This window comes from Balaenoptera borealis, assembly GCF_965194805.1.
Source record: "Balaenoptera borealis genome assembly, chromosome: 20".
Classification (NCBI taxonomy): Eukaryota; Metazoa; Chordata; class Mammalia; order Artiodactyla; family Balaenopteridae; genus Balaenoptera; species Balaenoptera borealis.
The window spans coordinates 48001849-48029542 of record NC_138879.1 but is presented as its reverse complement, the minus strand read 5'-3'; the positions used below and the strand labels follow the sequence as shown (position 1 = coordinate 48029542).

Below are 27694 nucleotides of genomic sequence, written 5' to 3'. Positions count from 1 at the left end.
TCCGAGTGAGCCGAGGGAGAAGTCTCCCTGTCTGGCCGGGGCGGCTCTCCCGGAGCTGCGGGCAGGCGGGCGAGCCAGCGGCGGAGAGGGTGGCCCAGGGCACGGGCAGGGCTGGGGCTTCCTTGCTGCGCGCACTTGCCTCCCGGGCCGCAGAGGGGTGACAAGCTCCGCGCGCTGCGGCAGCGGCCCGGGTTGGCCGACCCGGCTGCATAGTGCCGGGCGCTGACGCTGAGGTCTGTGCGCAGGTGGCTGCAGAGCCGCAGCCCGAGCCGGAGCCGGGCCGCCGCGCCTCGCCTCGCCATGGCGCCCACCCTGGCCACTGCCCATCGGCGCCGCTGGTGGATGGCCTGCACGGCCGTGTTGGAAAACCTCCTCTTCTCGGCAGTCCTCCTGGGCTGGGGCTCGCTGCTCATCATGCTCAAGTCGGAGGGTTTTTACTCCTACCTGTGTACTGAGCCAGGTGAGCCGGGTGTTTGGACTCGGAGTGGTTCCTGGAGTGGGGGCTTTGGGAGAGGGGGGATGGGGGTGTAGACCCAGCCAGCAAGACCACCTCACTGCGCAGCACCGCCTAGTTAGCAAAAGGCCCATTTGATCCTCACCCAGTTCACACACACCCACGGTGTGTGCTGGGTACACATCACTGTCCCTGTTTTGTGGCTGAAGAAACTGAGCCTCAGATCTTCTGACTTGCCTGAGGCCGCACAGCTGTAGACTGTAATAGATCCAGAACCCCTAAGTCCAGGGTGTTCTTTCCAGCACCTGGGAGCATGACTGGACTCCTCTCCTCCCAGTGCCTGGCACATCACTTGCTTTGCAGTAAACATGTTGCTCTCTGACTGTAAGAAAGAGGAACTCCTGACTCAGTGGCTGGGGTACAGCAAGAGAGAGGAAGTGGCTTGGCCTCCAGCCGGTGGAAGGTTCATCTAGAATCTAGATGTTTTTTTGTCAGGCCATCATGGAGTCTCTAAAGGGCTTTTCGGATACAATTTCTTGTCTATTTTTGCTGCTTTATGATTTTCCAAAGGACATTTCCTCCCACAGGCTGTGAGAACATCTCAGTGGCCTTCTACCCCCATGGGTGGGGGGGAGGAGAGAGGCAAGGAGGATATTTATGGAAAGGACACTAGGTCTGTCCTCTCCCTTTGCCACACATTGGTGTTGCTGAATGAAGGCCGAGGATGCTTGTCTAGAAGAAATCTAACCCCCACTCCTATGTTCACACCCGATGACCTTGTGAAAGGATCCTGATTGCTGAAGGTCAGTGGGGTTCAGCCAATCAGTGGGACCCAAGTGCCTCTCACCCACTACCCTGCTACCTACCTTTCTAGGCAACCTTGATAGGAAATGTTTTCCTCTGCTCTCTGTCCCCGCAGTGACTACGTAATGGTTGAACTCAGTAATGTCTCTCTCCAGTACTTTTGTCAGCAGCCCCTGCCCAAGTTCCTTTGGATGGAGATAGCCCAAGTCTGACTCCCTGAATCACACCACTGGCATGCCCTTTTTTTTTTTTTTTTAATTAATTTATTATTTATTTTTGGCTGCATTGGGTCTTCATTGCTGCGTGCAGCTTTCTCTAGTTGTGGCGAGCGGGGGCTACTCTTCCTTGCGGTGCGGGCTTCTCACTGCGGTGGCTTCTCTTGTTGTGGAGCGTGGGCTTCAGTAGTTGTGGCACGCGGGCTCAGTAGTTGTGGCTCACAGGCTCTAGAGCGCAGGCTCAGTAGTTGTGGCGCAAGGGCTTAGTTGCTCCACGGCATGTGGGATCTTCCCGGACCAGGGCTCGAACCCGTGTCCCCTGCATTGGCAGGCGGATTCTTTACCACTGTGCTGCCAGGGAAGCCCATCATGGCTTTTTTTTTTCCTAGAGTTCTAACTTTGAGGGAAGAGAAAGCCCAGCTCATGCTGCCTGTCAGCCCGTGTAGAACCCTCCCTGGTTTCCTACTCTGATCCTCCTAGAAGATTCCTGAGCATTCCAAGTCACTAGGGAAGCTTCAGCTGGGAGAGGTTAAGGACAGGAGAAAGGGAGGGGATGCTGAGGCTGCCTGAGGGCAGAGAGTATATCATTTATAACCTTTAGCCTTTAGCCACTCAGAAATATTTCCTAATAACCTTAGGGTTCTTGGCAGACCTTTCCCCACATCAGCAAGAAATCTTGGGAGATGGGAGAGTCACTCAGACCTTGTTCCTTGAACAAGCTTTCTGCTTTGCCTGAGAGATGTTGGGAGATTAATGACTCTGGAAGGGAACAGGTTGGAGTGTTAGGCACCTCCTCTCCCTCCCTCTCTCCTCTCCTTGTAGATCATGACCCTTCCTGCTTGCCTCTGATGGATTCTTTCAGGCTGCACAGAGGGGTTAAAAAACAGAAAGAAGCATCATCCCCAGATGAAGCTTTTCACGTCTCATCCAGACTGGAGGACTGTTGTAGTCAATTTTTTTTTTTTTTTTTTTGACCTACTGTGGTGTCAGAAGGTCAGATTCTAGGGTTTTTTCCCTCACATTGTCCACTGATTTAATTTATCTTATGGTCTTGGCAGCGCTGGGGCTGGTCACTTCATTCCTGCCTCAGCCTTGGCTTCTTCCTTCGTTGAAGTGGGAGGAGTCCCAGAGATTGTGCCGACGCAGTGCTGAGTTGGTGTTTAAACCCTTGCGAGGCTTGCCTGGTCCCTCCTGTAAACCAAAGTGAAGGTGAAGGGTCAGGATTGTGGGTTGAACATCAACTTCTTATCCCGTGCCTTTGTTCCTGCCTCTGATTTTGGTTTTTCTGACTATCTGGCAAACCCGCTGACCCAGCATCCGTGGCAGGCAGGCCTGCTGATTCCACACAGCTTATCTCTCTGGCCTCCTTGCTCCTTGTTTCTTGGAGTCTGAGTAACCTGTTGCCTTTTGGGGCCAGGAGTCCCTGTGTCTTGTCTGGCTGGGAGTGCCCGGAGGATTTAGGATCAAGATTTCTGCTTAGGCCTAATATTTTCATGCTTGGGGGACAGCTGAATTGCAGAGAAGCAGTTAGGCCATTTATTACCTTTATTGAATTAAGCTTGTGAAAAGCTGACCAGTCTACAGCTGATTGAAATGCAAATTTGTCAGCTTTTTGTTGCTTTTAGGACTGATGCTTTGGTTTGTTCTCGAAAGAAAATTTGCCTGAACCTGTTGAAAGGTTCTCAGAACTCTTTCTCGGGACTCCAGCCAGAATCCGGCCACAGACACGGTGTCGGGTTCCAGCATGTCGAGGTGGGAGAAAGAAAGAAAGAGCTGGGTTTTCCATTTCCCCTCAGCTCTTTATCCCTGTCTCCCGGACAGTCAGGATGGATGACAGGGGCTGGGGACCTGGGGCTGGCACTTGGCTTTGCCTCCCCACTGCCCCCTGGAATGGACAGGAGACCGACTGGGTTCCCAGCCCCGGCTTTTCCAGAACTGTGTCCTTTTGGCCGCCGGATGGCCACTGTCACCACCCACACCCAAACTCTTTCTTCATTTCCTCTGTCAACCGGTGGCCCACTTCGACAGGGTCAGCTCAGGGGGCTGGCGCTACCTGTGGATGTTTAATCTCCTCTTTCATCTGACCTATACATTCAGTAAACATTTTCTGAGGGGCTCTGCTGTGCACAGAGCAATCTGGGCCCTCAGGGAGTCTGTAGTCTGCCAGCATCTAAGAGTCATCACACATAGGCCTACATGATTCCAAGTGGTGGTCCGACCCCAACGGAGAGCAGGGTGCCAGGGGTGAGAGCCACCGCGGGGATCTGGTTCAACTTGGGTGGTGGGGGGGCTCTGTGATATTTAAGCAGAAGCGTGGAGGGCCACAGGGGTGAGTCAGGAGAGGAGGGAGCAGTGAGCCTCCGGGGTAAGCTGTGTGTTGAAAGAGAGGAGAAGGCAGGAGATTACTGGAGATCTGGGAAGGGGCTAGGGCCTGCAGGCCCCTGGAGAGACTAGATTTTATTCTCAAGGCAGGAAGAAGCTCCTGAGGCAGAAGAGATGGTCAGATTCACCTGTTAGCCTCTCATGAATTGTTGAGGGCTTGCCACACGCCGGGTGCTGGGTGGGATGGGGGTCCTGAAGGTGGGAGACGTGGCCTCTGCCCGAGGAAGCCACGGTCCAACCCAGCCATAGACCCCAAGGCAGACCCCAGTTCTGTGCTCTTGACCACCACAGTTACTCTGCTTGTGGTGGCCGGGGGGTGGCACCCCTCACTGAAACAAAGCAGGAAGCTGGCCCCCGGGACCCTGAGAGAGCAGGGCCAGGCCTGGTCCCCACCAGGCCAGACCGAGGCTGCAGATGTGGACAGGAAATGGTCCGTGCCACTTGACGGCCCTCCCTTTTTATGGTCTCCTCCCACCCTCAAAGGCCACTGGTGGTAGCTTTTGAAAACCCATCGTTTCACATTGTGTGTGTGTGTGTGTGGCCACACCGCATGGCATATGCAGGATCCTAGTTCCCTGACCGGGGATCGAACCCATGTCCCCTGCAGTGGAAGCTCGGGGAGTCTTAACCACTGGACCACCAGGGAAGTCCTTTCACTTTTTTGCTGCGAATAGGACTGTTTTCACTCTCTCCCCCCAGTTTATTTTGGATTTTTTTTTTTTAACTCGGTACTTGGGGATCAAGGTTGGGGCCTCCAGCCTCGGGACGTGTCACAGAGGAGCTGGTGCCCTTGGCCCTCCCCACCCACCCTGCCTGCCTCCTTCCCGTGACCTAATTTCCCTCCTCCACATCTGCTGGCCCTACCTGGCTTCTTGGTGTCCCATTAAGGTCCTGTCCAGCTTGGTTGGCTTTCAGGGACCTTGTGGGAGCATCTTGGGGGCAGTCCCATTCTCACTAAGTGACATTAAGGGCCACCTGGCATTGCCCCGACACTGATAGCCTTGTGTGTCTTTATTCTCTCAGCATTTTCTCTCTGAAATGCCTCTAACCCAGGTGGTACAGCGTCAGCACAGCCTGAAGGTTAAAAGCAGGAGCTTTGAGGTCCGACCACCTGGATTCAAGTCCAACTTCCCCATATACTGTCTATGAGACATCAGGGAAGTGACTTATCTGCTCTGACACTGCTGGTATCTGGATGTGGAATATGGGGTGAGGGAATATGGGATGGCGCTCGGTGACACAGGAACCACTAGCACGGAGCACAGTGGCCAGCGCACGCCGGCACTCTGCGATCACAGCGCGGGGGCTGGGCCCTGGCCTACCAGGCATGGTCCTCTGACTGTGTCCTGCCTCGGTTTGCTGTGTCTGAGGCTGACCTCTCACCTACATACCCCCTGCCAGACTGAGATGCTGCTTCCTGTTGCCGGATAGACTAAGGATTTGAGAGAGACAGGAGATCCTGGGGCAGAGACCATAGCAGGGGGTCCAGAGGCCTGCACTCTGGGGGCTGGGGGCGCAGCTCGGGTTTGCAGAGGCCTCCAACCCGGTGCCGCTTGCTCCCTTGAGCATCATACGGTCAGCTGTTCTGGTTTGTTTCCCTGGGGTCAGGGGAGCCCCCTCCTTGATCCAGGGAGGTTAGGGGAGCCTCAGGGGGACCACAGCACCCTCTTTTCTCCCCTGCTTTCTCTGTAAGGATTCCGTGTGTGAGTTCGGTGAGTGGGGCCGAACAGGGCAGGCATTGTTCTCTCTTCCCTGCCCCGGGTCTCCTCCTAAGCAGCCTTACGCCTGTTCTCTGCACACTCTGGACACGCCAGTTCCTTGCCTGTCTTCTTGGTTCACCTTCCCTGGCTGGGCTGGGCCGGGCTGGGCCACTCTGGCCACATCTGTAATAAGCCGGTGCAGGTGAGGCACAGAGCAGCCTGGACCGGGGTGAGAGCTGAGGTCTAGGCTGGGAGCAGAGGGGCACCTCAAGGGCTTGGCACTTCCTGGGTGCTTATCTGTTTGGGTCTCTCTGGCCCACAGTGGCCCAGGTGGTAGCAGAGCGATAGAAGCAGCCTAGGTGTGACCGTGTTTGGGCATCTGCTGGATCTGTGATAATTCGTGTGGCCTGTTTACTGCCAACAAAGCTTCGGGCTCACGGAAGGTTTAGTTCCCTCTGGGGCGAGGGGCACTCTCGCACTGCTCCCTGGGCCGATGAGAGGCCACCCGGGCACCCTTACCCCCAGCTCATTTGTTGCTGGACATCACTGCCTGGAGCTAGGAGGGCAGAGGGCCAGGTGGCCCCGTTGGCAGGGATTTAAGAGAAGGCTGGTGGCCAAAAGTGTAAGGTCCCTGCTACTGTTGTAGCAGCTCTAGGATGAAAGATGGGAGGGACAGATTCCCTTCCCTCCACTCTGACTTCTCTCCCCCTGAGCCCTCCTGTCTAGTTACAGGGTGACCAGATCTCTAAACAATTCAAGATGTTTTCGTCCCCATCTTCACTTAGAGCAGATCAGGGAGTCTGCCTTGCATATGTGTGTTGCCTTGGGATTTCACCTTCTCTGTCTCTCGGGGAGTACAGTCATGGATTTAGGTCCAGCTGTGGTTCCTCTCTGGGGAAGCTAGGAGCAGAGCACCCTTGTGCCTTTACTCAGAGCCCGTGCTGCCTCGCTCCCTCTGCTCCCCATCCAACCATGGCTCCCTGCTTGTAGCAGCAGATCCCACAGCACTCCCAGCCCGGAGTGATTTCGTGTCCTCTAGCGCTCTCACAAGCCAGCGATCCCAGACCTGGGGGTGCCCCCTCCACCCCCATCCACTCTGTCGCACCTCTGTTGGTTTGCTTGCACCTGCGCACCAACCTGGAGGTGGCCGTTGCTTTGCGGACACCCTGTCCTTCCGCTTTACATTCCAGTTCCTGTTGCTGCTGGCAGAGCTGACACCCGAAACCAGTGCCAACCTGTGAAGCGGCTCTGCTTTTCCAGAAGCGGCCTCGCTGTGGACAAGCAGCTCAGGCCTGCTGGCTAAGGCAGTGTGTGTGACAGTTCTGAGCTGGATCCTAATGGGCTCAGATGACCCTGTTTGTCATGTGTTTTGGCTGCCAGCATGGTGGGGCATCTTTTGGAAAGCTGAGAGAAAGTGGTGGTGGGGGCGCCGAGAATCTGGCTTGTTAGGTTTTGTTTCTTTGGCTTCAGGAGGTTAACGTTGGGGCTATAATCTCCTTCGATCCCCTCTGTCTTCAAGTTGGTTCCATGTGTCCTGTTTCATTTCTTCTTTCTTGATCCTTTTGGCCAATGTGATCTGATGCCACTGTTTTCATTCATTCAGTAAACAACTGCTGTGTACCAGGACCAAGGGGAGGTGCTGGGGACACAGGGGACTAGAACACAGTCCCTGTCCTTCAGGGCCCCCAGCCCAGTGGGAGACTAGACATGAATTCATGCTGTGGATGAATGGTCAGTTGCGGAACTCTGCTCCCAGTTTGTGTGTCCAGCTCTGCTGCCAGCCATTACCCCCATTCCGAGCCTCCAACAAGAGGAGTAGTAATAGTAGTAATAACAACTTTTACCTATTGTTTATTGAGCACTTTCTATGCCTATGTGAGCTCTAGAATGTTATCTGGATTTCTCTTTTATCTTCCTCAAAACTCTAGAAAGGTAGATGATTTTTTTATATTATGCCCATTTTACAGATAAAGAAACTGAGGTAGAGGTGAAATCACTTCTCCAAGGTTATACAAATAGGAAGTGGAGGAACCAAAATTGGAACCCAGAGGCCAGGTCCAGGCACGCCACCCTCAACGTGCCCCCTGCAGGGCCTGTTGGTCAGAGGCTGGCATATAGCATGATTCACCCAAGGTGCATCTTTTCCCGTAACCTTGGGTCACCCCCGAGAGAGACCCGGGCAGGCCTTGCACACCTCAGATTTATAACCCTGGCGCCAGAGGGCCGCATTCAGGAGGCACGCAGTTATCTGAAGAGAGGTATTTCCTTGAGTCTCCCAGCGCGACCTCACCTCTAATCAGAGGCTGCTCCTTTCTCTGCAGGATTAGTCAGCATCTCTTAACTAGCAGTCCCCGAGACGAGAGGGTTCCTCCGCCGCGTGGCGGCCTATCCTCTGCCCTCCCACCCTCCGCTGCTGCAGCACTTTTTCCTCCGTCTTTTCGTTGTCTTGGTGCCAGGTGGACTTTGGAGGGTATCATGAAGGACTGGGATTACAGCACAGGCGTGGCCACAGGGGACAGTGACATCATGACCCCAGCGAGAAAAAGAAGAAAGGTGCACTTCAACAAGTGAAAGCAAATTACTTGGGACTTCTCTTTTTTTTTAACAAAACAAAACAAAAACCCTTCCCAAGGGGTTCCATGATACAGTGTATGTGGTGGTTGGTGCTGTGAGAACATCGGGGAGGATTTAGCACAGGGACTGTGTGTTTGAGAAATCTGCCGTCCTGGGCAGTAAAGGAGGCCCACTCACCCTTCCCCTCGGTTGACCAAGGGCAGCGCAGTGAGACCAGCAGCTTGTCCTTCCCAGGTGGTCTAGGGTCGGCCTCCTGTATACTGGCTGCAGACTGTTTCCATGGACAGAGCTGCAGAGAAGGTTCTAGCCAGCCTGGGGTCCCACTCACAGCCCAGGCTGGGTCCCGAGGCCTACTCTTCTAGGTGTCGGTTACTCTAGAATGGGAATCCCAACCTGGGGCTCGTGGGTGCTGCAGGAGATGCCTGAAGGCCCTGAAACTGTGGGCAAGACTTTGTGCATTTTCTAAGGAGCAGGAGCGAAGCTTTCTTTATTGGATTCTCGAAAACATCTGTGACCCCCCCACACAGAAGTTAAGAATCTCTGCATTATCGCTCCAGGGAGCTTGGGCCAGATAGACATCCCAGCCTGCTGGGGGGGTAGCCAGATTCAGCCCTGGCATTCCCAGTGGGCTGACTCTGGGTGGGCACCTGCCCCTCTGATCTTTGGAGATCGCTGCCACGACCCTGTGGTCAGGTTTCCCTCCCTCTACACACAGAGAATGTCACCAATGGCACAGTGGGGGCCACAACAGAGCCGGAGCACGAGGAGGTGAGCCGAATGAATGGCTGGCTCAGCTGCAAGGCCCAGGATGAGATGCTAAACTTGGCCTTCACCGTGGGCTCCTTCCTGCTCAGTGCCATCACCCTGCCTCTGGGCATCGTCATGGACAAGTACGGCCCAAGGAAGCTCAGGCTGCTGGGCAGGTCAGTTCTAGGGGTGGGGGTGGGCAGGTGGGACCCCTGGGCTGAGATTCCCCACTGTGGGTAATCCTGGTACCTGCTCTCAGGTGCACTGTGGAGCTCCCTAAATGCCTGCCCAGGATGGGCTTCCTACCCCATGTGCAACCAAATCAATAGCTACTGTGATCCTTGCATTGTGCCGATCTGCATAAAAAGTCACAGGGCTCAGGCCTGCCTGGGAGGGCGTGGAATCGCTTGTCATTAAGAACACTGGTTTCCAGTCTTCCTGATCTTACACCTCCATGAGAAGAAAGAGTTTGAATACATACCTCTAATATAAGCACATGGAGTTGTCAGTAATATACACATATATCATTCTTAATGTTCTATGTGCTTTATTTTTTTCTTCCAATTCTATTGAGGTAATAACTGATGTACAGCCCTGTATAAGACTGAGGTACAGCATAATGATCAGACTTACATGCATCATGAAATGATGACCACAGTAAGTTTAGGGAACATCCATCGTCTCATATGGTGTTTTATGTGCCTTATGATACATATACCAAAAAATAAAAATTAAAGTGGCTGAGATTTAAAATTATAAAATAGAAAATTATAAAATTTCTAAAATTATAAAATTGTAAAATGGTATTTCCCTACCTCTGGTACCTTAGTGGGTCATCTTATGTACCTCCTGGGATGTGTTCCTGGGCTATAAAGCTCCAGATTGCCAGTCTCAGGGTCAGTGCACCAAGCAGCTGGCCCTCTCTGGCCAAGGTACTCCCCAAGCCAGTCCCATTGGAAATGAGCATCGTGCAGGACAGTGGTTTGCAGTGAGCGAGGCCTGTAGCCCTGAAGGGAATGAGTGGGGGACCAGTTTCATTCATTCTTTGGAGCTTAAGTAGACTTGGTCCCCAGGTTAGAGCCAAGCAGAGGGGATTTGGAAGCTGCCGTTCATCGCCCCTTGCCCGGTGGGGTTCTGTCCATCCCCTTTTGCTGAGCGGGCACGGGAGCCTGGGGAATGGATGGTGTCCTCTCTCGCTTCACAGCCTTGGCCCGCTCCAGTCTGGGGAATGGAGGGGGCAGTGCGGCGGGGTGTTTACCAGATCTGGCTTTGGGGCTTGAATTCCAGCTTAGCCACCTGCTAGCTAGGAGACCTTGGAGAATTTAGTTTTTGTGTTTGTTTTTTTCTAAGTATTTGAATACCTGTTTTTTAAAAAATTTATTTTATTGAAGTATAGTTCATTTACAATGTTGTGCTAATTTCTACTGTACAGCAAACTGATTCAGTTACACATATATATACATTCTTTTTCATATTCTTTTCCATTATCGTTTATCACAGGATACTGAACATAGTTCCCTGTGCTATACAGTAGGACCTTGTTGTTTTGTTTTTGTTTTTTGAGTTTTATTTTTCTCATCAGTAAAATGGAGCCAGTTATACTCCGTAGAATTGTTAAATTAAAGGAAAGAATGTATGTAAATTTTCTGAAAGCATCTGACACATAACAAATACCTCCAAATAAGCAATATTAACAAAACCAGTAATAACAATGTACTATTTCTGTTTCTTTTTAGTGCCTGCTTTGCTGTCTCCTGCTTGCTGATTGCATATGGAGCAAGTAACCCAAACTGTGAGTAAGCTTTTCCTCTACCCTTTTGTCAGGGACTGGGCAGAGAGTGCCCAGAGGTGCTTGTAGGCCCACCTGCTCTAGAAAGCTGGGCCAGGCCTGGTGCTCACTGCTCAAATTAGAGAGACACCTGTTAGGCCTTTACCCAGTGACTTATCTCTGATGGGTGGCTGGATAACCAAATAATGGCCCCAGGCAGAGGTCTGAGAGACGCTCCCAGGGGGTGAGAAACACCCATCGCATTGCCGAGCCAGGCCAGTCCCCAATGGCCTCATTGATGCCAACTGGAGAACTAGGCCAGCTGCAGGGGTGTGTGTGGAGGTCATGAGCTGAGCCCCTTGGGGCAGCCCAGGCCAGCACTTTAAAAATGACTTAGAAGCTGCCTGGTCCCTAACCCCCTTCAGGTGGAGCTGATGCTGCAGGGACTTTTAGAACAAACACCAAAATAGGATTTGAGTTTCACCAAAATCTTATCCAGGCTCATCTCCTGATTTTTGGGTACCTGTATTTTTGGTTTCAGTGAAGCAGCTTCTGTAGGCCTCTCCCTTGCTGCTAAGGTTAGTGGAGAGAGGAGGACGGGGATGCACCTTTTGCAAGAGCCCAAGCTCCATAAAATAGGCAAGAGGAGGATGAGGCAGAGGCTGGGCCAGCTCCCCAGGTGTCCGGACTAACGCCTGATGGCTTGTCAGTCACTCAGCTGCGTTTGTTCGGAGCCGGCTCCTTACCCGGCACTGGGTCAAGCCCCGGCCTTCCTGAAGCTCAGCCGTGGTTCCCCGCTTATGAGCTTTCTGCTTCATTCCAGCCCTCTCTGTGCTCATCTTCATCGCTCTGGCTCTGAATGGCTTTGGTGGGATGTGCATGACATTCACCTCATTAACAGTAAGTACCAATTTTTTTAGGAAGATCTCTAGTTCAGTCATCTTCTTGTGAATCTGAGGCAGCTTTTATTGGCTTTGATTTCCTTGCTTTCCATTTGCCTGCATCTGCCTGGGTATCCCAAGCAGTAGAGGGTCGCTGGTGGTGAAGCTGTGGCGGCAAAGCCAGCTTCGGCCTCCCAAGCTGGGGAGGTACTGCAGGCAGAACAGAAGGCGGCAGAGCGGGACTCGCAGAGTGGCCCGTCCCCTGCCTCCTGACCGTGACTGAGGTGCCGAGGAAGCCAACTCACTCGCCATGTGCCTAGAGAAGGCAGGACCAGGGAGAAAAAACCTGCCACCTGCTTTCTTTTCTCATATTTTTGGTGGCAGCTCTTGCTAACAGGGCAACCTAAAAACAAACCTCTCTTGGAATCACCCTGCCCCTAACTGTTGCTTTGTTCAGAACTGAATGAAAGACTCTGGGGAACACATAGGCTGCCTCTCTGCTGGGTTTTCTAAATGCTCGGGCACAGGGAGCCCTTCTGGGGAGGGAGATCCTTTCTCAGGATGCTGAGCTCCCTCTATGGTAGCACCAGAACGCCACAGAATGTGCTTCTTTTGGAAGCGGGAGAGGCTGCAGGAAGGTCCGGGTTAAAAGAAAGTCAAAGAAGGAGGAAGAAGGGAGCTGGCTGCAGGCTCACCTGGTCAGGCAGGTGTGCCTTTCAGAGCTGGCCATTGGGAAAGGAGTGAGAATGCTAGGCTTTCAGAGAGATTTCTCTGTCCAACAGGAAGGTCTGGACTGTCTCAGTTTCCCCTTGAAAAAGTATTTATGAAACAATACCTCCCATCACTATTTATTTGCAGTGAATTCACTTCTGCTTTCTCTTTCCACTAATGAGTCAGGAGTCATGCTGTTGAAGGGCCCTCATTTAGCTTTGAGGGAGCCCTGGGGACTTGCTGGTCTTCTTGTAAGGAGCTTGAAGAGCTGCTGACATCTCTGTGACCCCTTGCCTGCAGGCTGTGAGCCAGAGGCCAGGCCTGGCCCAGTGCCTCTTCTGTTCACCCTTCCTATGTTTCGCTTTGTTAACTTTGTCCCGGTGGGAAGGATGAAGTGCTTGGGTCTGGGTCCATGGAAATGGAACACTCGATGGGGTCTGTGTTAGGTGAGAGAGGCTCGGCCCAGGACCACATATGTGCTGTGCTTGGGGAGTGGGGGACACGCACGTATCTGGGAACTCTGGTTGCCTTGCCCCTGGTGGTGTGAAGGAGACTGACTTTGTACTTTTTTGTACATTTTTATTTATTTATTTTTTTTAAAGCTACTATTTTTTTTTTTTTAATTTTTTTAAAGGAACATTTATTTATTTATTTATTTATTGGCTGAGTTGGGTCTTCATTGCTGCGCGCGGGCTTTCTCTAGTTGAGGCGAGCAGGAGCTACACTTTGTTGTGGTGCACGGGCTTCTCATCGAGGTGGCTTCTCTTGTTGTGGAGCATGGGCTCTAGGCGCACGGGCTTCAGTAGTTGTGGCATGTGGGCTCAGTAGTTGTGGTACACAGGCTTAGTTGCTCTGCGGCATGTGGGATCTTCCTGGACCAGGGGTCAAACCCGTGTCCCCTGCGTTGGCAGGCGGATTCTTAACCACTGCGCCACCAGGGAAGTCCCTATTTTTATTTTTTTAACCAGGTAGGTTTATAAAAGATGGATATATCTCCCTCCCTCTCAAATTTCCAGGGGAAAACAAATGTTGAAACTGTAAGAAATATGTTAGAACTGTCAAACGTACACAGATTCCACTAAGTTGTATAAATTGTGAAGCAGGAGCCGTGGTTCTGTTTGTTTTTTGACAGTGTGAACACGACCACCTCTTTCATCAAAATGAAAAATAAAAATCTGGCATCACCCCCATTATTTGAGCCACACTATGCCTATGTGATGGCAGTTCTGAATTTCGGGATAAAAGAAAGAGATGGTCTTTGAGGAGTTTACGCTCTGAAATACAGAAAGATGCTTTACTGTAATAAAGCCTAAGACAAATAGATAAGAACCACCACACCATGAATCCCCTTTAAGAAAGTCTTTAACGGGAATAAAGACTCAGACCTACTAGAGAATGGACTTGAGGATACGAGGAGGGGGAAGGGTAAGCTGGGACAAAGTGAAAGTGAGAGAGTGGCATGGATATATATACACTACCAAACATAAAATAGATAGCTAGTGGGAAGCAGCCGCATAGCACAGGGAGATCAGCTCGGTGCTTTGTGACCACCTAGGGGGGTGGGATAGGGAGGGTGGGAGGGAGGGAGATGCAAGAGGGAAGAGATATGGGGACATATGTATATGTATAACTGATTCACTTTGTTATAAAACAGAAACTAACACAGCATTGTAAAGCAACTATACTCCAATAAAGATGTTTAAAAGAAAAAAAAAAAAAAAGGAAGTCTTTAGAATGAGTTCATAGTTCTTGTCCAAGAAACCTTTAGGGGAGGCTAGTAGGCTCATAAGGATTCTTTTTCTTTTCTTTTTATGATTATAAAACAAAAAGTAAAAAGTCACTATTTTGGAAATATAAAATGTGGACTGTAAAATCCTATAAGCCTAACTTCATCAGTTTAGAATGTAACTCTTCATTATGAAAAAAATAAGAAAATCTGTCTATACTGTTGCTCTTTTTAAAAGAAATACTGTTACAACTTGCCTTTTTCACTTAACAATGTATCTTTTTTTAAACATCTTTATTGGAGTATAATTGCTTTACAATGGTGTGTTAGTTTCTGCTTTAAACAATGTATCTTTTATGTCTTTTCCTGCCAGTCCTTAGAAATCTACCTTATTATTTTAAACCATGGAGATTGGCCTCATTATTAAACAGTTCCATGTTATTCTATAATATAGATGTGCCATAATTTACATAACCAGCTTCCTGCTAATGGACTTTTGGGTTGGTTTCCAATTTTTCTGATTTATGATGCTGCCGAAGTGAACATCCCTGTACGTGTGTTTCTGTAAACTAAATTCCTGGAAGTGGGATTGCTGGGCCCCAGGATCAGCATGTTTTAAATTTTAATATAGATTGTCAAATGGTCTTCCCAAAAGGTTATACACAGATGCTAGCCTTCCAGAATGTCTGAGAGGTTTTCCTCCACACCCCTTCCGATACCCTGTCATTAATCTTGCAAACATTAGCCAGTCTAATCTGGTGAAAACTGATATACTAGGATTTAAAATTTTTTTCTTTGTTAGTGAGATGGAGCATCTTTTCACCTCTTTTTTGTGATCATTTGTATTTCTTCTGTGATTGCTTCTTTGTGTCATTTGTCTTTTTCTACAGGGTTGTTTCTCTCTCTTTTTGTGTGTGTTGTTTTTTTTGTTTGTTTGTTTTTGTTTTGTTTTGTTTTTGTTTTTGTTGTGTGTGTTTTTGAGCACTCTTTCACATACAAAAAAAATTAGTTCTCTTTCTGAGTGAGCAAGGGGTCTTACCCTAGGTTTTTTAGGCTTCTAGGTGGTCCATGAATAAGCTTCAGGAGGGCTGGGCACTCCGTTGAGATTCTCAGCAAACAAGCAAATTGTGTGTGTGTGTGTGTGTGTGTGTGTCTGTCTGCATGCGCGCACACATGCCGTGCAGGTGCGTTTTTCTAGGGGAGGGTCTGTTGCTTTCATCAGCCTCTAGTAGGTCTGTGTGAAGCCAAACGCACTGCAACAGGAGTGTTCCTGTTAGCTCTTGGCTCTCCCAGAGGAAGGTAAAGGCTGCACAGGCCAGATAGTGACCAGGCAAGAAAACCATCTGATCATCACCTGAAGCATTTGGTTAGCAGGCGTCTGTTTAAGGGAGGCTGGTGGCTTGTCCTCTAAGGTCCCCATTCTTGGATCTAGAGCAGAGGTCAGCAAACTGCTGCCCCCAGGCCACGTCCAGACCACTGCAGGTTTCTGCAAACAAAGTTTTACTGGCACAGAGCCACTCCCACTTGTTTCTTTTGTGCTGTGGCAGCAGAGTGAAGTCGTTGTACAGAGACCACATGGCCTGCAAAAGCTAAAATAGTTACTCTCTGTCCCTTTACAGAAAAGGTCCAACAACCTTTGGTCTAGAGGCACCAAGAAGCTGCTCAATCACAACTCCCTGTTGGAAAGCAGGGGTTGACACCCACCCCCAGCCCCTGCTCACTCCCCTTCTAGTTTCATGGCCCAACTCCCTAAGCACTTTTTTTTTTTAAATTTATTTGTTTTTGGCTGCATTGGGTCTTTGTTGCTCTGCGCGGGCTTTCTCTAATTGTGGTAAGCGGGAGCTACTGTTCTTTGTGGTGCACGGGCTTCTCATTGTGGTGGCTTCTCTTGTTGCAGAGCACGGGCTCTAGGCGCCCAGGCTTCAGGAGTTGTGGAGCACAGGCTCCAGACGCGCAGGCTCAGTGGTTGTGGCGCACGGACTTAGTTGCTCCGCGGCATGTGGGATCTTCCTGGACCAGGGCTCGAACCCGTGTCCCCTGCATTGGCAGGCAGATTCTTAACCACTGTGCCACCAGGGAGCCCCCTAAGCACTTTTTATGTCATCCGTTTCCTCCTCCCCACGCTGCCCCTGGCCTGAGGGACCTCCTTGGGCATTCCTCTGTCCCGTGAGGCCTCAGATAAGGAGCCTCTCCAGAACAGACCCCAAAAGGGGAACGAGAAGCAGGTCAGTGAGGGCAGGGCTGGAGCTCTTGGGCAATGTTCCTGGGCTGGCCGAGGCTGCTGCTGAGCAGAGCTGAATCTTGTTCTGACACAGCCCAGGCCTTTAAGAAAGCAGAACTATAAGGATCGGCTCCCGGAGACGCCGAGCTTGCAGCACAACGGTACTTTCTGTTTGGGTCTCCCACCCATGTTCTAATTGTGGGGACAAAGGAGTCTTCAGGGTCGCCTTTAGGAGCTTCCTAAATCAAATCTCCTAGAACAGCTCTGGGGCCATGGGTAATCACTCCGTTATGACCTGGGAATCTGGGGGGAATGTTGCCAGGGAAACCTTAATTGGGGGACTTTCTGAGTCCCAAGGGGTTTTGTGTTGCATGGGCTGTGATATAAATAAAGGTGACCAGAGACAGTGAGCTGCTACCCCCATTGGTGGAGAGGGGGCCCCAAGTTGGCAGAATGCCTTTTCCCCACAGGCCTGTAGACCTCTCTACAGAGCCGGAGAGGTGTGTACTCATAGGTGATCCTGCCCCCTAGAGCAGAGACTGGATCCCATGCCAGGTGGGCTGCTTAATGGCTAGAACTGGCTTTCCCAGGTCCCTGCCGCAGAGGGCCCCGGGCAATGCGACACCCTCAGAGGAGGAGGGTGTGGGTCATTGGTGGTGCAGGGCACACCCCGAGGTGCCGAGCCTCAGCCTCCCCCCGGACATCTGGACAGCACACTCTGGTCTGTTTGCTCAAGGCCTCGCATTTGCACAAGTCTTTAACTCGCTTCATTGGGTTGAGGAAAACACCAGCCGGTGGCCGAGGCGGCATCTCTGGGCCGCCATCCGACGATCCGGGACCGGGGTTGCTTAGAGATGGGAACAGATGCCGCCAATGTTGTGAACATGTCATTTCCACTTCATTACTCTGACCCCTGTCAGTGTGGGTGAGACGGGGAGTTCTGAGCTGAAACCCTCCCAGAAAAGTGATTACAAAATGTTGCCAGGCTCCTTAGTGAAAAATTTCTCTGTGAGCTTTCCCTATTTGATTCATTGAAGTCTTACTCTGAACCTGAGGAAGAAGTGATCCCACGGGAGTTGGGATCTGGGTTTGAAGAGAAATAAATATCCCTCTTCAAACACCTGAGAGAAGGGGAGGGAAAGGATTCGGGGTACAGCAGTGAAGCAAATGCCCCCTGGGGGTGTGTATAGGAGTTTAGCTTTCCTGCTCAGGCCAGGAGAGGGTCCCCAAGGCATCCTACGTGCCCCAGGTGCCAGGTGAGCAGGACTCTCCCAGTGCCCAGAGCCAGCTCTGCCTCTGGGTTTCTGTTCTGAGCCTTGAGAACCCAGAGCAGTCAGCTGATCACCACTGGCCTGGGAAAAATTCCCCCATCAGAGTGCTCCACATTCCGAAGTTGCCCCAGCACGTGACTCATTCAGGGGTGGACAGAACGTGTAGTGGGGACATCGGGGATGGACCTGGCTGGGAAAGCAGATGAGGTGACTGGGGGTGTGGAGCCCCTCCTCCCCACCCCTTCAGCAGTGGAGCGGAAAGGTGACCACAAGGACCTTCTCCGGGCAGTGTGTGCTTGGAGCTGCTAGTTGTGAAGGGTTAGAAAAGAGCCTGGCTTTGCTGAGTCCGCTTGTCCCGACTGGCACCTGGATCCTGGCCTGTTCAGGTTGCACAGAGCTCTGCGTGTGTACCACCGCCACCTGAGGACAAGGCTCACCTCTGGAAGGCGCCTGAGGACCAGAACACCAGCCCCTCGCCCACCCGGGGCGGCATGCGGCTGCTCCCTGAGGACCAGGGGGAGCCCCCAGCTGGTGGGCTGGGGAGATCACTGATTTGGAAAGTCGGTGCCAGGTGGCTACACAGCAGCTCTTCTGTCCCGCCTGCCAGCAAGCCCCAGGCCTGAGTTGGGGGCCCCTGGGAAGAGAGACATCTTAAAGAGGGTCCTCCAAGGAGGACAGCCCACCCTCACCGTGCTGGAGCCTAGGATTCTGGTGATTCTCATCCAGTAGCAGCGCTCTGTGGCCAGCACTCCAGGGGAGGGGCCATCTGCAGCTGCTGTTTTCCCCTCTGGGAAGGTCACACAGCCTGTTTACAGTGCAGCCCAGGGGCTGAGAGAATGAGTCACCACCGGCTCACGCAGGGATGGCCTCCGCATGTGAGCCGGGCCAGCACGGAGGGCCGGTTCTGCCTGGCTGAACCCCTCCAGCCCTAGTCCTCCCCGAGGCAGCAGGGGTGGTGGTGGGAAGCACCCAGAGCCCGGGAGGGGGCCTGCGCCCCCCACCTGCAAGTGCAGTTGTGAGCCCAGGGTCAGGAAGCCGCCCCTGCTGAGTGTTTTCCCCGCATCTGTCATTGCAGCTCAGCTACAGCTTCCTACTTGGCAGAAGACATGGTTCTTCCCCCTCCGCCCGACCCTCAAGCCGGTACTAGGGCACTCTGCTCAGTACTCAGCCACCACTCACTCTATCACCAGGGCTTCTGAGTGGCCATTGTGTACAGCTGAGGTCAGGCAGAGGCAGAAGGAGAGAGGAGGGAGGGAGGGAGGGAGGGAGGGTCATGTGGAGACCAATGGGGGAGGAGACTCAGACAAGAAGATGAAACAAGAGAGTCTACAGCCAAATGCAAGTCCACCTGACAGTGTGGCCCTGGACTGTGGGGAGGTCGGCCAAGGAAGGTCAAGGGGAGAGAAGGAGGCAGGTAGGTCTAAAAGGAGCATCGGAAAGGATAAAAGAAATCTCTAGTGGGGAGAGCAAACAGAATGCTTAATAAGGGACGCAGAGAGGTGTGAGAGATAAGGGTAATTGCCTTGGTCCCCCAAATCAAGTGTGTACCCTTCAAGGGCCATGTGAGTTTTCCAAGACACAGAGTAACCCAGTGGCTATAAACATAAGCTTGACCTGCTTTGAATTCCAAATTTGACCCTTACCAGCTTGGGGGAGTCCCTTGGCTTTTCTAATCCTAAAGTTTTGTACCATTAAGTGAGGGTAATAAGTGACACCTGGGGCTTCCCTGGTGGTGCAGTGGTTAAGAATCTGCCTGCCAACGCGGGGGACACGGGTTTGAGCCCTGGTCTGGGAAGATCCCACATGCTGTGGAGCAGCTAAGCCCACGTGCCACAACTACTGAGCCTGCGCTCTAGAGCCGGCGAGCCACAACTACTGAGCCCGTGTGCCGCAGCTACTGAAGCCCGCGCACCTAGAGCCCGTGCTCTGCAACAAGAGAAGCCATCGCAATGAGAAGCCCGCACACCGCAATGAAGAGTAGCCCCCGCTCGCTGCAACCAGAGAAAGCCTGCGCGCAGCAACAAAGACCCAACACAGCCAAAAATAAATAAATAAATAAGTTTTTTTTTTTTTTAAAGTGACACCTATCTGGTAAGGATGTTTTGAGGGCTTTTAGGATAATAATAGTTGCTATTATAATAATAATGCTATTATATGATTTAGTATATTAGCATAACTATGTTACATTATTATATAACTTAATAATAAGGAAAAATCCTCTGATCGAGCTGCTCCTGGGCACAGCAAATGGGGGAAATTTCCTCTGGCAGGCATGACAGCTTTGGGAGGAAGGGAAGGAAGTAGCTTAAAGGATAAAACACAATTAGTATTAACATATGAAAAATAATTAACGCCCTCAGGGAAACCTTCTCATCTCCTGTGCTTGCTATTTTGTGACCACACATTGACTACTGCCAGGATGTTTATGCTTTGGGTTTCGCTGGTCAAGGTCATCCTTGATACTGTTTTCAGAGAGATTTCATCTGACACAAATGTTAGGTAGTCCCTAAAAGCTGAAACAGACTTTGACTACCTATTTAAGCACTTATATTGGTTAAAAAAAAAAAACAAACCCACCACGAACTAAGAAGGTAAAGGACAAACTAGGAAAACGTACCTACAGTATATGGACAAACTGTGAGGGTCTTTAATATATAAAGAGCCTATGCCAAATCAATATGAACAAATTAACATCCTCATAGGAAGAAAGGACAATAGGAATATAAATGAGGAATATAAATGACTGATTTTAAAAACCGTAGTAAAAAATGTTCAAAGTCATTAACAATCAATAAATGTAAATTTTTTCAATTTCAATTGGTGTTAAGTTTTCTGAAAGGCAGTTTGGCACAGAGTATCACAAAAACTTAAAAATGTGTATTCCCTTTTGCCAAATGATTCTACCTTGGGGAATTTACCTTAAGGAAATCATAGCTATATGCATGTATGTTTATCTTCAAGAATGTTCATTAAAATGTTATTTATGATAAAAATTAAAAAGGCTCTGAGAACATCAGAGAAATGGTTGTATAAATTATAGACCATCCAGAAAAGGAAATACCGGATAGTTGTTACAAATTATGTTGAAGATGAATACTAAATTACAAAATATTTGTAATATATCAAGTAAAAAAGAAAAAGTTTATAAAATAATACATGGCATATGATCCCAGTTTGGTTACAAAGCTATAGGTATTTATGGGAAAAAGATTGAAAGGAAATATATCAAAATGGTAACATGGCTATATCAGGGGAATTTTTATTTCATTCTTTTTTTAAAATTTATTTATTTATTTATTTTTGGCTGTGTTAGGTCTTCGTTTCTGTGCGAGGGCTTTCTCTAGTTGAGGCAAGCGGGGGCCACTCTTCATCGCGGTGCACGGGCCTCTCACTATCGCGGCCTCTCCTGTTGCGGAGCACAGGCTCCAGACGCGCAGTCTCAGTAGTTGTGGCTCACGGGCCCAGTCGCTCCGCGGCATGTGGGATCTTCCCAGACCAGGGCTCAAACCCGTGTCCCCTGCATTGGCAGGCAGACTCTCAACCACTGCGCCACCAGGGAAGCCCCCTATTTCATTCTTTATGTGTACTTTGTTCCAGATGTTTTACAACAGACACGCATTGCTCTTCTAATCAGGAAAAATAATCGTAATTTAAATACAAGATGTACGTGTTGGTAAGAAGGCTGCATAGTGTGGTTTGCCCTGAGGCTCTGTACACCCTAGGAATGGCCCTGCTGACTAAAATAACATGTTAGGGAGGAGAATTTTCAGGGTGTTGCAAAGAATGTTCCAGGCAGGGAGAGGCAGGGACGCAAGGAGGGCAGCTGGAAGGTTACTGCCCTTTTCCAGGCATGAGGGCAAGTGTCTCATCCAGGACCAGATGTCAAGTCAGTCTCCTCTCCCAGCTTCCTGTTCTTGCCTGTCCTGGATCCAGTTCTGGGGAGAAGACTCCAGAAGATGAGGTCAGAGTTGCCCACTAGCCCCAAGCCCCTGTTGTTCTGTTCTAGCTTGGGTTAGGGTAGAAGGAAAAGGGCTACCTAGCAAGCGGTCTGCTCTTCAGAAGTATCCCCTCGTCCTGTCAAAAAGTTGGGGACACTCTTTTTGCCCAAAGGTGACTACTGCAACAAAACTATTTCCTGGCTTGACTGCACCAAGCGGCTCTTGTCCTCCATCTGCTCTTCTGGTGGGGTTCTAAGCCCTCTTTGACCCCTTTCTTCCTCCACATGCCCTGGCTGGAGTGGCATCCCAGGCTGGAACAGTTTCCTCTTTCCATACAAGCAGGACTAATCTTTGGGTTCTCCCTGGGGCAGATGTGGCCCCAGAAAAGCCCGAGGCTGCCTTGCTGGAGAAGCCAGCGTGGCACAGCCCAAATATGTGAGCTCAGAAACCGAGGCATGTCCTCTGAACCACAGCATACCTGGGAGGCAGGTGTGCAAAGAGTAAGATTGTGCACCTTTAGTGCTCACTTGGATGTGCCTGGGCACCCATGAGCACATCACATTTCCTCTGTCTTTGGCTGGGGGAGTTTCCATATGCTCCTTATCTCCCTCTGACCCTGTCTGAGAAGACTGAGTTGACACAGGGGGCTGGTAGAAGAGTTCTTTGTGTGCTGGGGATTCTTCGGGTAGGCTGGAGAGCCCCCCTGGCTTCATGCCGTAGGATGGATTTGTTGGCCATGCACTATAGATTTATTCATGTTCCTTTTAAATCCTGGGATCCCAAAACATCTCAAGTTTCTTATTCATGTTTTTTTTTTCTTAACAGTGATATTGAGACGTAATTCACATACCATACAATTTACCTAAAGTATACAATTCAATGGTTTTTAGTTTATTTATAGGGCTACACAGTCATCACCAGAATCAATCATATCACCCCAAATCACATCTCTGTACCCATCAGCATTTCTTCCTATTCCTCCCAGCTTCTTCTACCCCAACCCTAGGCAACCCCTAATCTAGTCTCTGTCTCTATGGATTTGCCTATTCTGGACATTTCATATGAATGGAATCATACAATTTTGTGCTCTTTCATGACTGGTTTCTTTCACGTAGCATAATGTTTTCAGGGTTTATCCATGTTGTATTGATAGCATGTATCGGTACTTCATTTGTTTTTGTGGCTGAATAATATTCCATTGTGTGAATATACTACATTTTGCTTATCCAGTCATTGATGGGCAGGGAGGTTGTTTCCACTTTTTGTATATTATAAAGAATGGGGACTTCCCTGGCAGGCCAGTGGTTAAGACTCTGCGCTTCCACTGCAGGGGGTGTGGGTTCAATTCCTGGTCGGGGAACTGAGGTCCTGCATGCCACAAGGTGCAGCCAAAAAAACAAAAAAAACAAAAAACACTGCTATAAACATTCATGTACACATGGGCATATATTTTCATCCCTCTTGGGTATATACATACCTAGGAGTGAAATTTCTGGGTCGTATGGTAGCTCTCTGTTTAATTGAGGAACTGCCAGAGTGTTTTCCAAAGTGGCTGTGTACCATTTTGCATTCCTACCAGTAGTGTAGGAGGGTTCTGATTCCTCTGTATCAGCACCAACATTTGTTATTATGTGTTGTGTTTTTTTTTTATTATTATTATAACCACCCTAGGGGGTATGAAGCGGTATCTCATTGTAGTTTTAATTTGCATTTCCCTATGATTAATGATATTGAGTATCTTTTCATACAGTTATTGGCCATTTGTATGTCTTCTTTGGAGAAATGTCTATTCAGAAATGTCTATTTGCCCATTTTTTTAAATAAATTTATTTATTTTATTATTATCATTATTATTTTTTTGGCTGCGTTGGGTCTTTGCTGTGCGCAGGCTTTCTCTAGTTGCGGCGAGCGGGGACTACTCTTCGTTATGGTGCGCAGGCTTCTCATTGCGGTGGCTTCTCTTGTTGCGGAGCATGGGCTCTAGGCGCACGGGCTTCAGTAGCTGTAGCATGCAGGGTTCAGTAGTTGTGGCGTGTGGGCTTCAGTAGTTGTGGCTCGTGGGCTCTAGAGCGCAGGCTCAGTAGTTGTGGCGCACGGGCTTAGTTGCTCCGCGGCATGTGGGATCTTCCTGGACCAGGGCTCGAACCCGTGTCCCCTGCATTGGCAGGCGGATTCTTAACCACTGTGCCACCAGGGAAGCCCTATTTGCCCATTTAAAAAATGGTTATATATGTTTTTTTTTACTGAGTTGTAGGAGTTCTTTATATACTGCAGATACAGGTGCCCTATCAGATAGATGATTTGTACAAATTTTCTCTCTTCTGTGCGTCTGTTCGTTTTCTTGATGGTGTCTTTGAAGCACATTTTAAATTTTGATGATGCCCCTTCTTCATTTTTAATTGTGGTCAAAACAGGCAGAAATGATGAGGGGCAGGTAGATAAACACATTCAAACCGCCTCCGTTCAGCAACAGCAGATTAGCTTGCGGGCAGCCATCACGTGGTCCATGTTTGATAAAACCCCAAAATGATTCCAGACAGGGGGGGAGGGGAACATATATTAGGTCCATATAAACACCTGAGTTCAGTGAAACAGGTTGGCAGATCCAGGGAGCGATTCTCAATGCCAGGGACCTTGTGGGTGTGGCTGGGAAACCTTTACCACGTGGTACGAGCTCCCCGCAGGTTAGCAAGAGCAGCCAAGACTGCCGTTTGGGGAGGATGCACTTTGCCCCATGTCTGTTTGGATCCATGACCGACTTGCCATATTATACCATGTCTGGATTTGTATGGAATCACTGGGGGTTTTAGCTTCGCAGTCGTGTTGAGTGGACCCAGAACAAGCTGCTGTGAGATGGGAAGAGTGGCCTCACAGGGAAGAGAGCCTGAGCCTCTCTTGCCGTTGCTCTTTCCAGATGGAAAAGGGGAAAGCCCTCCTTGGACCTAGAAATTCAGACGCAGGACTTCCAGGCCAGCCCCCTCGTCCACGCTGGGGGCTGTAGAATTCTGAGTGGCACCTTCCGGAGACCTACTCTTCTCAGAACCAAAAGCAGCCTTTGCTGACATCTGGTCCTTTTGGGACACTGATATTTTTATTTATAAAATGATGATCTCATCCTCACATAGATTCTTACTTCTAACAGCCTCGCTCCCTTTGAAGGTTGCCTCAGGCTCCCAGCTTGCTTGCTGGCATCTCCTTGTAACCCTGCAAAGGCGGAAGGACCTGGCTTGTGCCGGAGAAGAGAGGAGGGATGCTTGCCAGCCAGGAAGTCTACCAGCTCTGTCTTCATGTGCAGAGTCTGAGTTCTGTATTACTCTCCTCCCCTTCCTTTATCAACCTCAGTCTGGGAAGAGAAAACTTTCAGTTAGCCGAGATTACCCCTGGACTGATGCCCCCGTGAATTACGCAGGGAGGAGAGCAGATAAGAAATGGTGCCTGAGGATGCCGTGATTCTTTCTTCCCCTCCTCTTTCATCCGTCCCTTGCCTGTTCTCTCAGCAGAAGTCTCCCTTGCTTCTTATCTTTCAGCTGCCCAACATGTTTGGTGACCTTCGGTCCACGTTTATTGCCTTGATGATTGGATCCTATGCCTCCTCGGCAGTCACCTTCCCAGGAGTCAAGGTGAGGGTGTTTACCAGTGTCTGAGCAGAGGCCTCTTTTAAGACTCCTTCAGCGCTCCCAGAAGAGGGAAGTCATTGTGGGCGCTGGGGCCCCCCCTTCCCCCAAGCCCCACCTGGGGGAAGGAAGCACCTGGGCACCATGGGGGTAAGAAAAGAAACCTGCTGGGCCGGGGTTGGGGGAGGGGGGGTGGGGGGTTGGGAAATCCAAGCATATGACTGCAAGGTGTGACTGAAGGCTGCCTTTGCGTTTCAGGGCTGGGGACAGAAAGGGGCTGAGTGTTTGTCCCCAGTCTTGAGTCTAACTCTAGCCCCTCCACCCCCAGGTCTGTTGTTGTTGGGCTGTATTGCTCCCCACTGCCAGAGCGCTGCTCTCAGCCAAGTTGGTTCAGCTGTTTCCCTCCCAGGCAGGATTCTGAGCCCGTGGAAGTCACACAGGGTCAGGATGGAGCAAACACCTCACTGTTCATCAGTCCCAGTTCCTGCTCCAAATCCTGTTGCTCCTGAAAGGGCTTCAGAAGGGGCTTCTCCCTTCTCTGGCACCAGCACCAAATAAATCCCCTTTCCTGAGAGGTCCAAGGGGGAGAGGCCATAGGGCAGGAGGAGGAGGAGTTACAGGAGGCGTGGGCCAGGGACTTCCCTGGGGGTCCAGTGGTGAAGACTCCACGCTTCCACTGCAGGGGGCACGGGTTCGATCCCTGGTCGGGGAACTAAGATCCTGCATGCCACACAGCGCGGCCAAAAAACAAAACAAAACAAAACAAAAAGACATGGGCCGGCCACCTGGGCATCGAGGTGCTTGGAGGGGCTGGGGCCAGACGTCTGTGGATTTTAGGGATCCTCGAGTTCCTGGAGTGCAGAGGAGCCTACAAGTTCCCCCTCCTCCTCTTCTCCATGTCTGACTGCTGGTCCCCTCCCTGGGTAGCTGGGCCGCTGTCTGCCACTACTCTGGGGACTCTTGTGCTGGAAATCAATGGCAATAATGACATTAACAGGCTTGCAGGCTTCTCACCTGTCAGGCCCTGTCCTGAGCCCTCTACCCGCTTGACCCCCACCTCGACACCATGAGGGTATATGCCAGTGTCACACCCATTTCACAGAGGAGCAAAGCGAGACTTCCAACTGTTCATTCCTTGAGTATTTTTTGGGTACCTACCGTGTGTATGCTTCAAGGTACCAGAGAAACATCAGTGGACAAAGCTGGAGGTTCCTCTCAGGGAGCTGGCCTAATAACAGATGAGGAAATGAATCAAGAAGTCAAAACTCTCGGCCAGGGCTGTTCACTGTGAGCCAGTGATGTGACAGTGATGGGTGGTCTGGGAGGGCCTCTCCAAGGAGATGACATTTGGTCCAAGCTGGAGCCATTTGGTCCAGGGCGAGCTAAGATTATTGGAATGCAGGTGCCTGATGACCAATCACCCAGGCTGCTGGGGCCATGCCTCCCCTCGCAGCTGAGTGCAGGGAGAACAGGACTGCTGGGTGCCCCTACCCGCTGCCCGCTCCGGCTTCCCTCTGCTAGCTCTGCCCTCCTCCCTGCCCCGACTCCAACCGCTACCCCGTTGTGCCTCTCAGGTCATCTACGACTTCGGTGCCTCCTTCATCATCATCCTCGTGGTCTGGGCCGGCTGCTCCGGGCTGGTTTTCCTCAACTGCTTCTTTAACTGGCCCCTGGAGCCCTTCCCGGGCCCAGAGGACATGGACTACACGTAAGTGGGCGTGCGGTCTGCCCCCACCCCTACGCCGGCTAGGGGCCCTGGCAGCGCGACAGACACTCTCCTGTGGCCTCCAGGGTGAAGATCAAGTTCAGCTGGCTGGGCTTTGACCACAAGATCACTGGGAAGCAGTTCTACAAGCAGGTGACCACGGTCGGGCGCCGCCTCAGCGTGGGCAGCTCCATGCGGAGCGCCAAGGAGCAGGCGGCACTGCAGGAGGGCCACAAGCTGTGCCTGTCCACCGTCGACCTGGAGGTCAAGTGCCAGCCCGATGCCGCAGGTACCCGCGTGCGGGCCCCGCCTCCCAAGCCCGCCTGAGCCGTCAGCAGGGGCTTCTGAACCCACACCCGCACCCCAGCGACAAGGAGGGGGCGGCCGGTCCAGATGCGGAAGCTGCAGCCCCCTCGGGGGGACCAGCGCCCGCTGAGGGCTTTGTGGGTACCATCTCCCTTAATCCCCATTTCATCCCCAAAGGGCCGGTGGCACCATCCAGCCTGCCTTACAGACGAAGGGTCAGCGAGGGTGGGGGACTCACGCAGCTTGTTTCGTACGGCTGGGTGGCCTAACCCCTGCGCCCAGCCGTCCACCTCATCCAGCGTGATTTGGTGGGCAGAGCAGGGCTCTCGGCCCCACGCGCCCAGCCCCTGGGTGGCGGGCGGGCCGCGGCCACGGCGGCACGGCCCGGTTCTCCCTGAGCGCCCCCTTCTCCCCGCAGCGGCCCCCTCGTTCATGCAGAGCGTGTTCAGCCCCATCCTGCTGCTCAGCCTGGTCACCATGTGCGTCACTCAGCTGCGCCTCATCTTCTACATGGGCGCCATGAACAACATCCTCCAGTTCCTGGTCAGCGGCGACCAGGACGTAGGTAGGTGGCCTCCAGGCCCCAGGGCGCAGCCCATGAGCGGCGGTCACTCCTGCCCGCCTGAGGTTAAGCCCACTGCCCGGCTGGCTGGAGGGTGTTGGGCTGGGCTGGACCA

The 27694-nt window shown here is 51.3% G+C and overlaps 1 protein-coding gene across 5 annotated transcripts in view; it reads left to right on the top strand.

The window, feature by feature from the left end:
• The window catches only part of SLC43A2 (solute carrier family 43 member 2), a 42111-nt gene that overhangs the window by 732 nt on the left and 13685 nt on the right, over window positions 1-27694 (top strand). For all 5 annotated transcript variants that reach the window (XM_082370653.1, XM_082370654.1, XM_082370652.1 and 2 more), the window contains exons 2-9: window positions 246-460; window positions 8845-9052; window positions 10613-10668; window positions 11468-11544; window positions 24920-25012; window positions 26581-26714; window positions 26798-27000; window positions 27436-27582. In XM_082370653.1, the coding sequence (XP_082226779.1) occupies window positions 301-460; window positions 8845-9052; window positions 10613-10668; window positions 11468-11544; window positions 24920-25012; window positions 26581-26714; window positions 26798-27000; window positions 27436-27582 (1078 nt within the window). In that variant the 5' untranslated portion in view covers window positions 246-300. The remainder of the gene's footprint in view (window positions 1-245; window positions 461-8844; window positions 9053-10612; window positions 10669-11467; window positions 11545-24919; window positions 25013-26580; window positions 26715-26797; window positions 27001-27435; window positions 27583-27694) is intronic.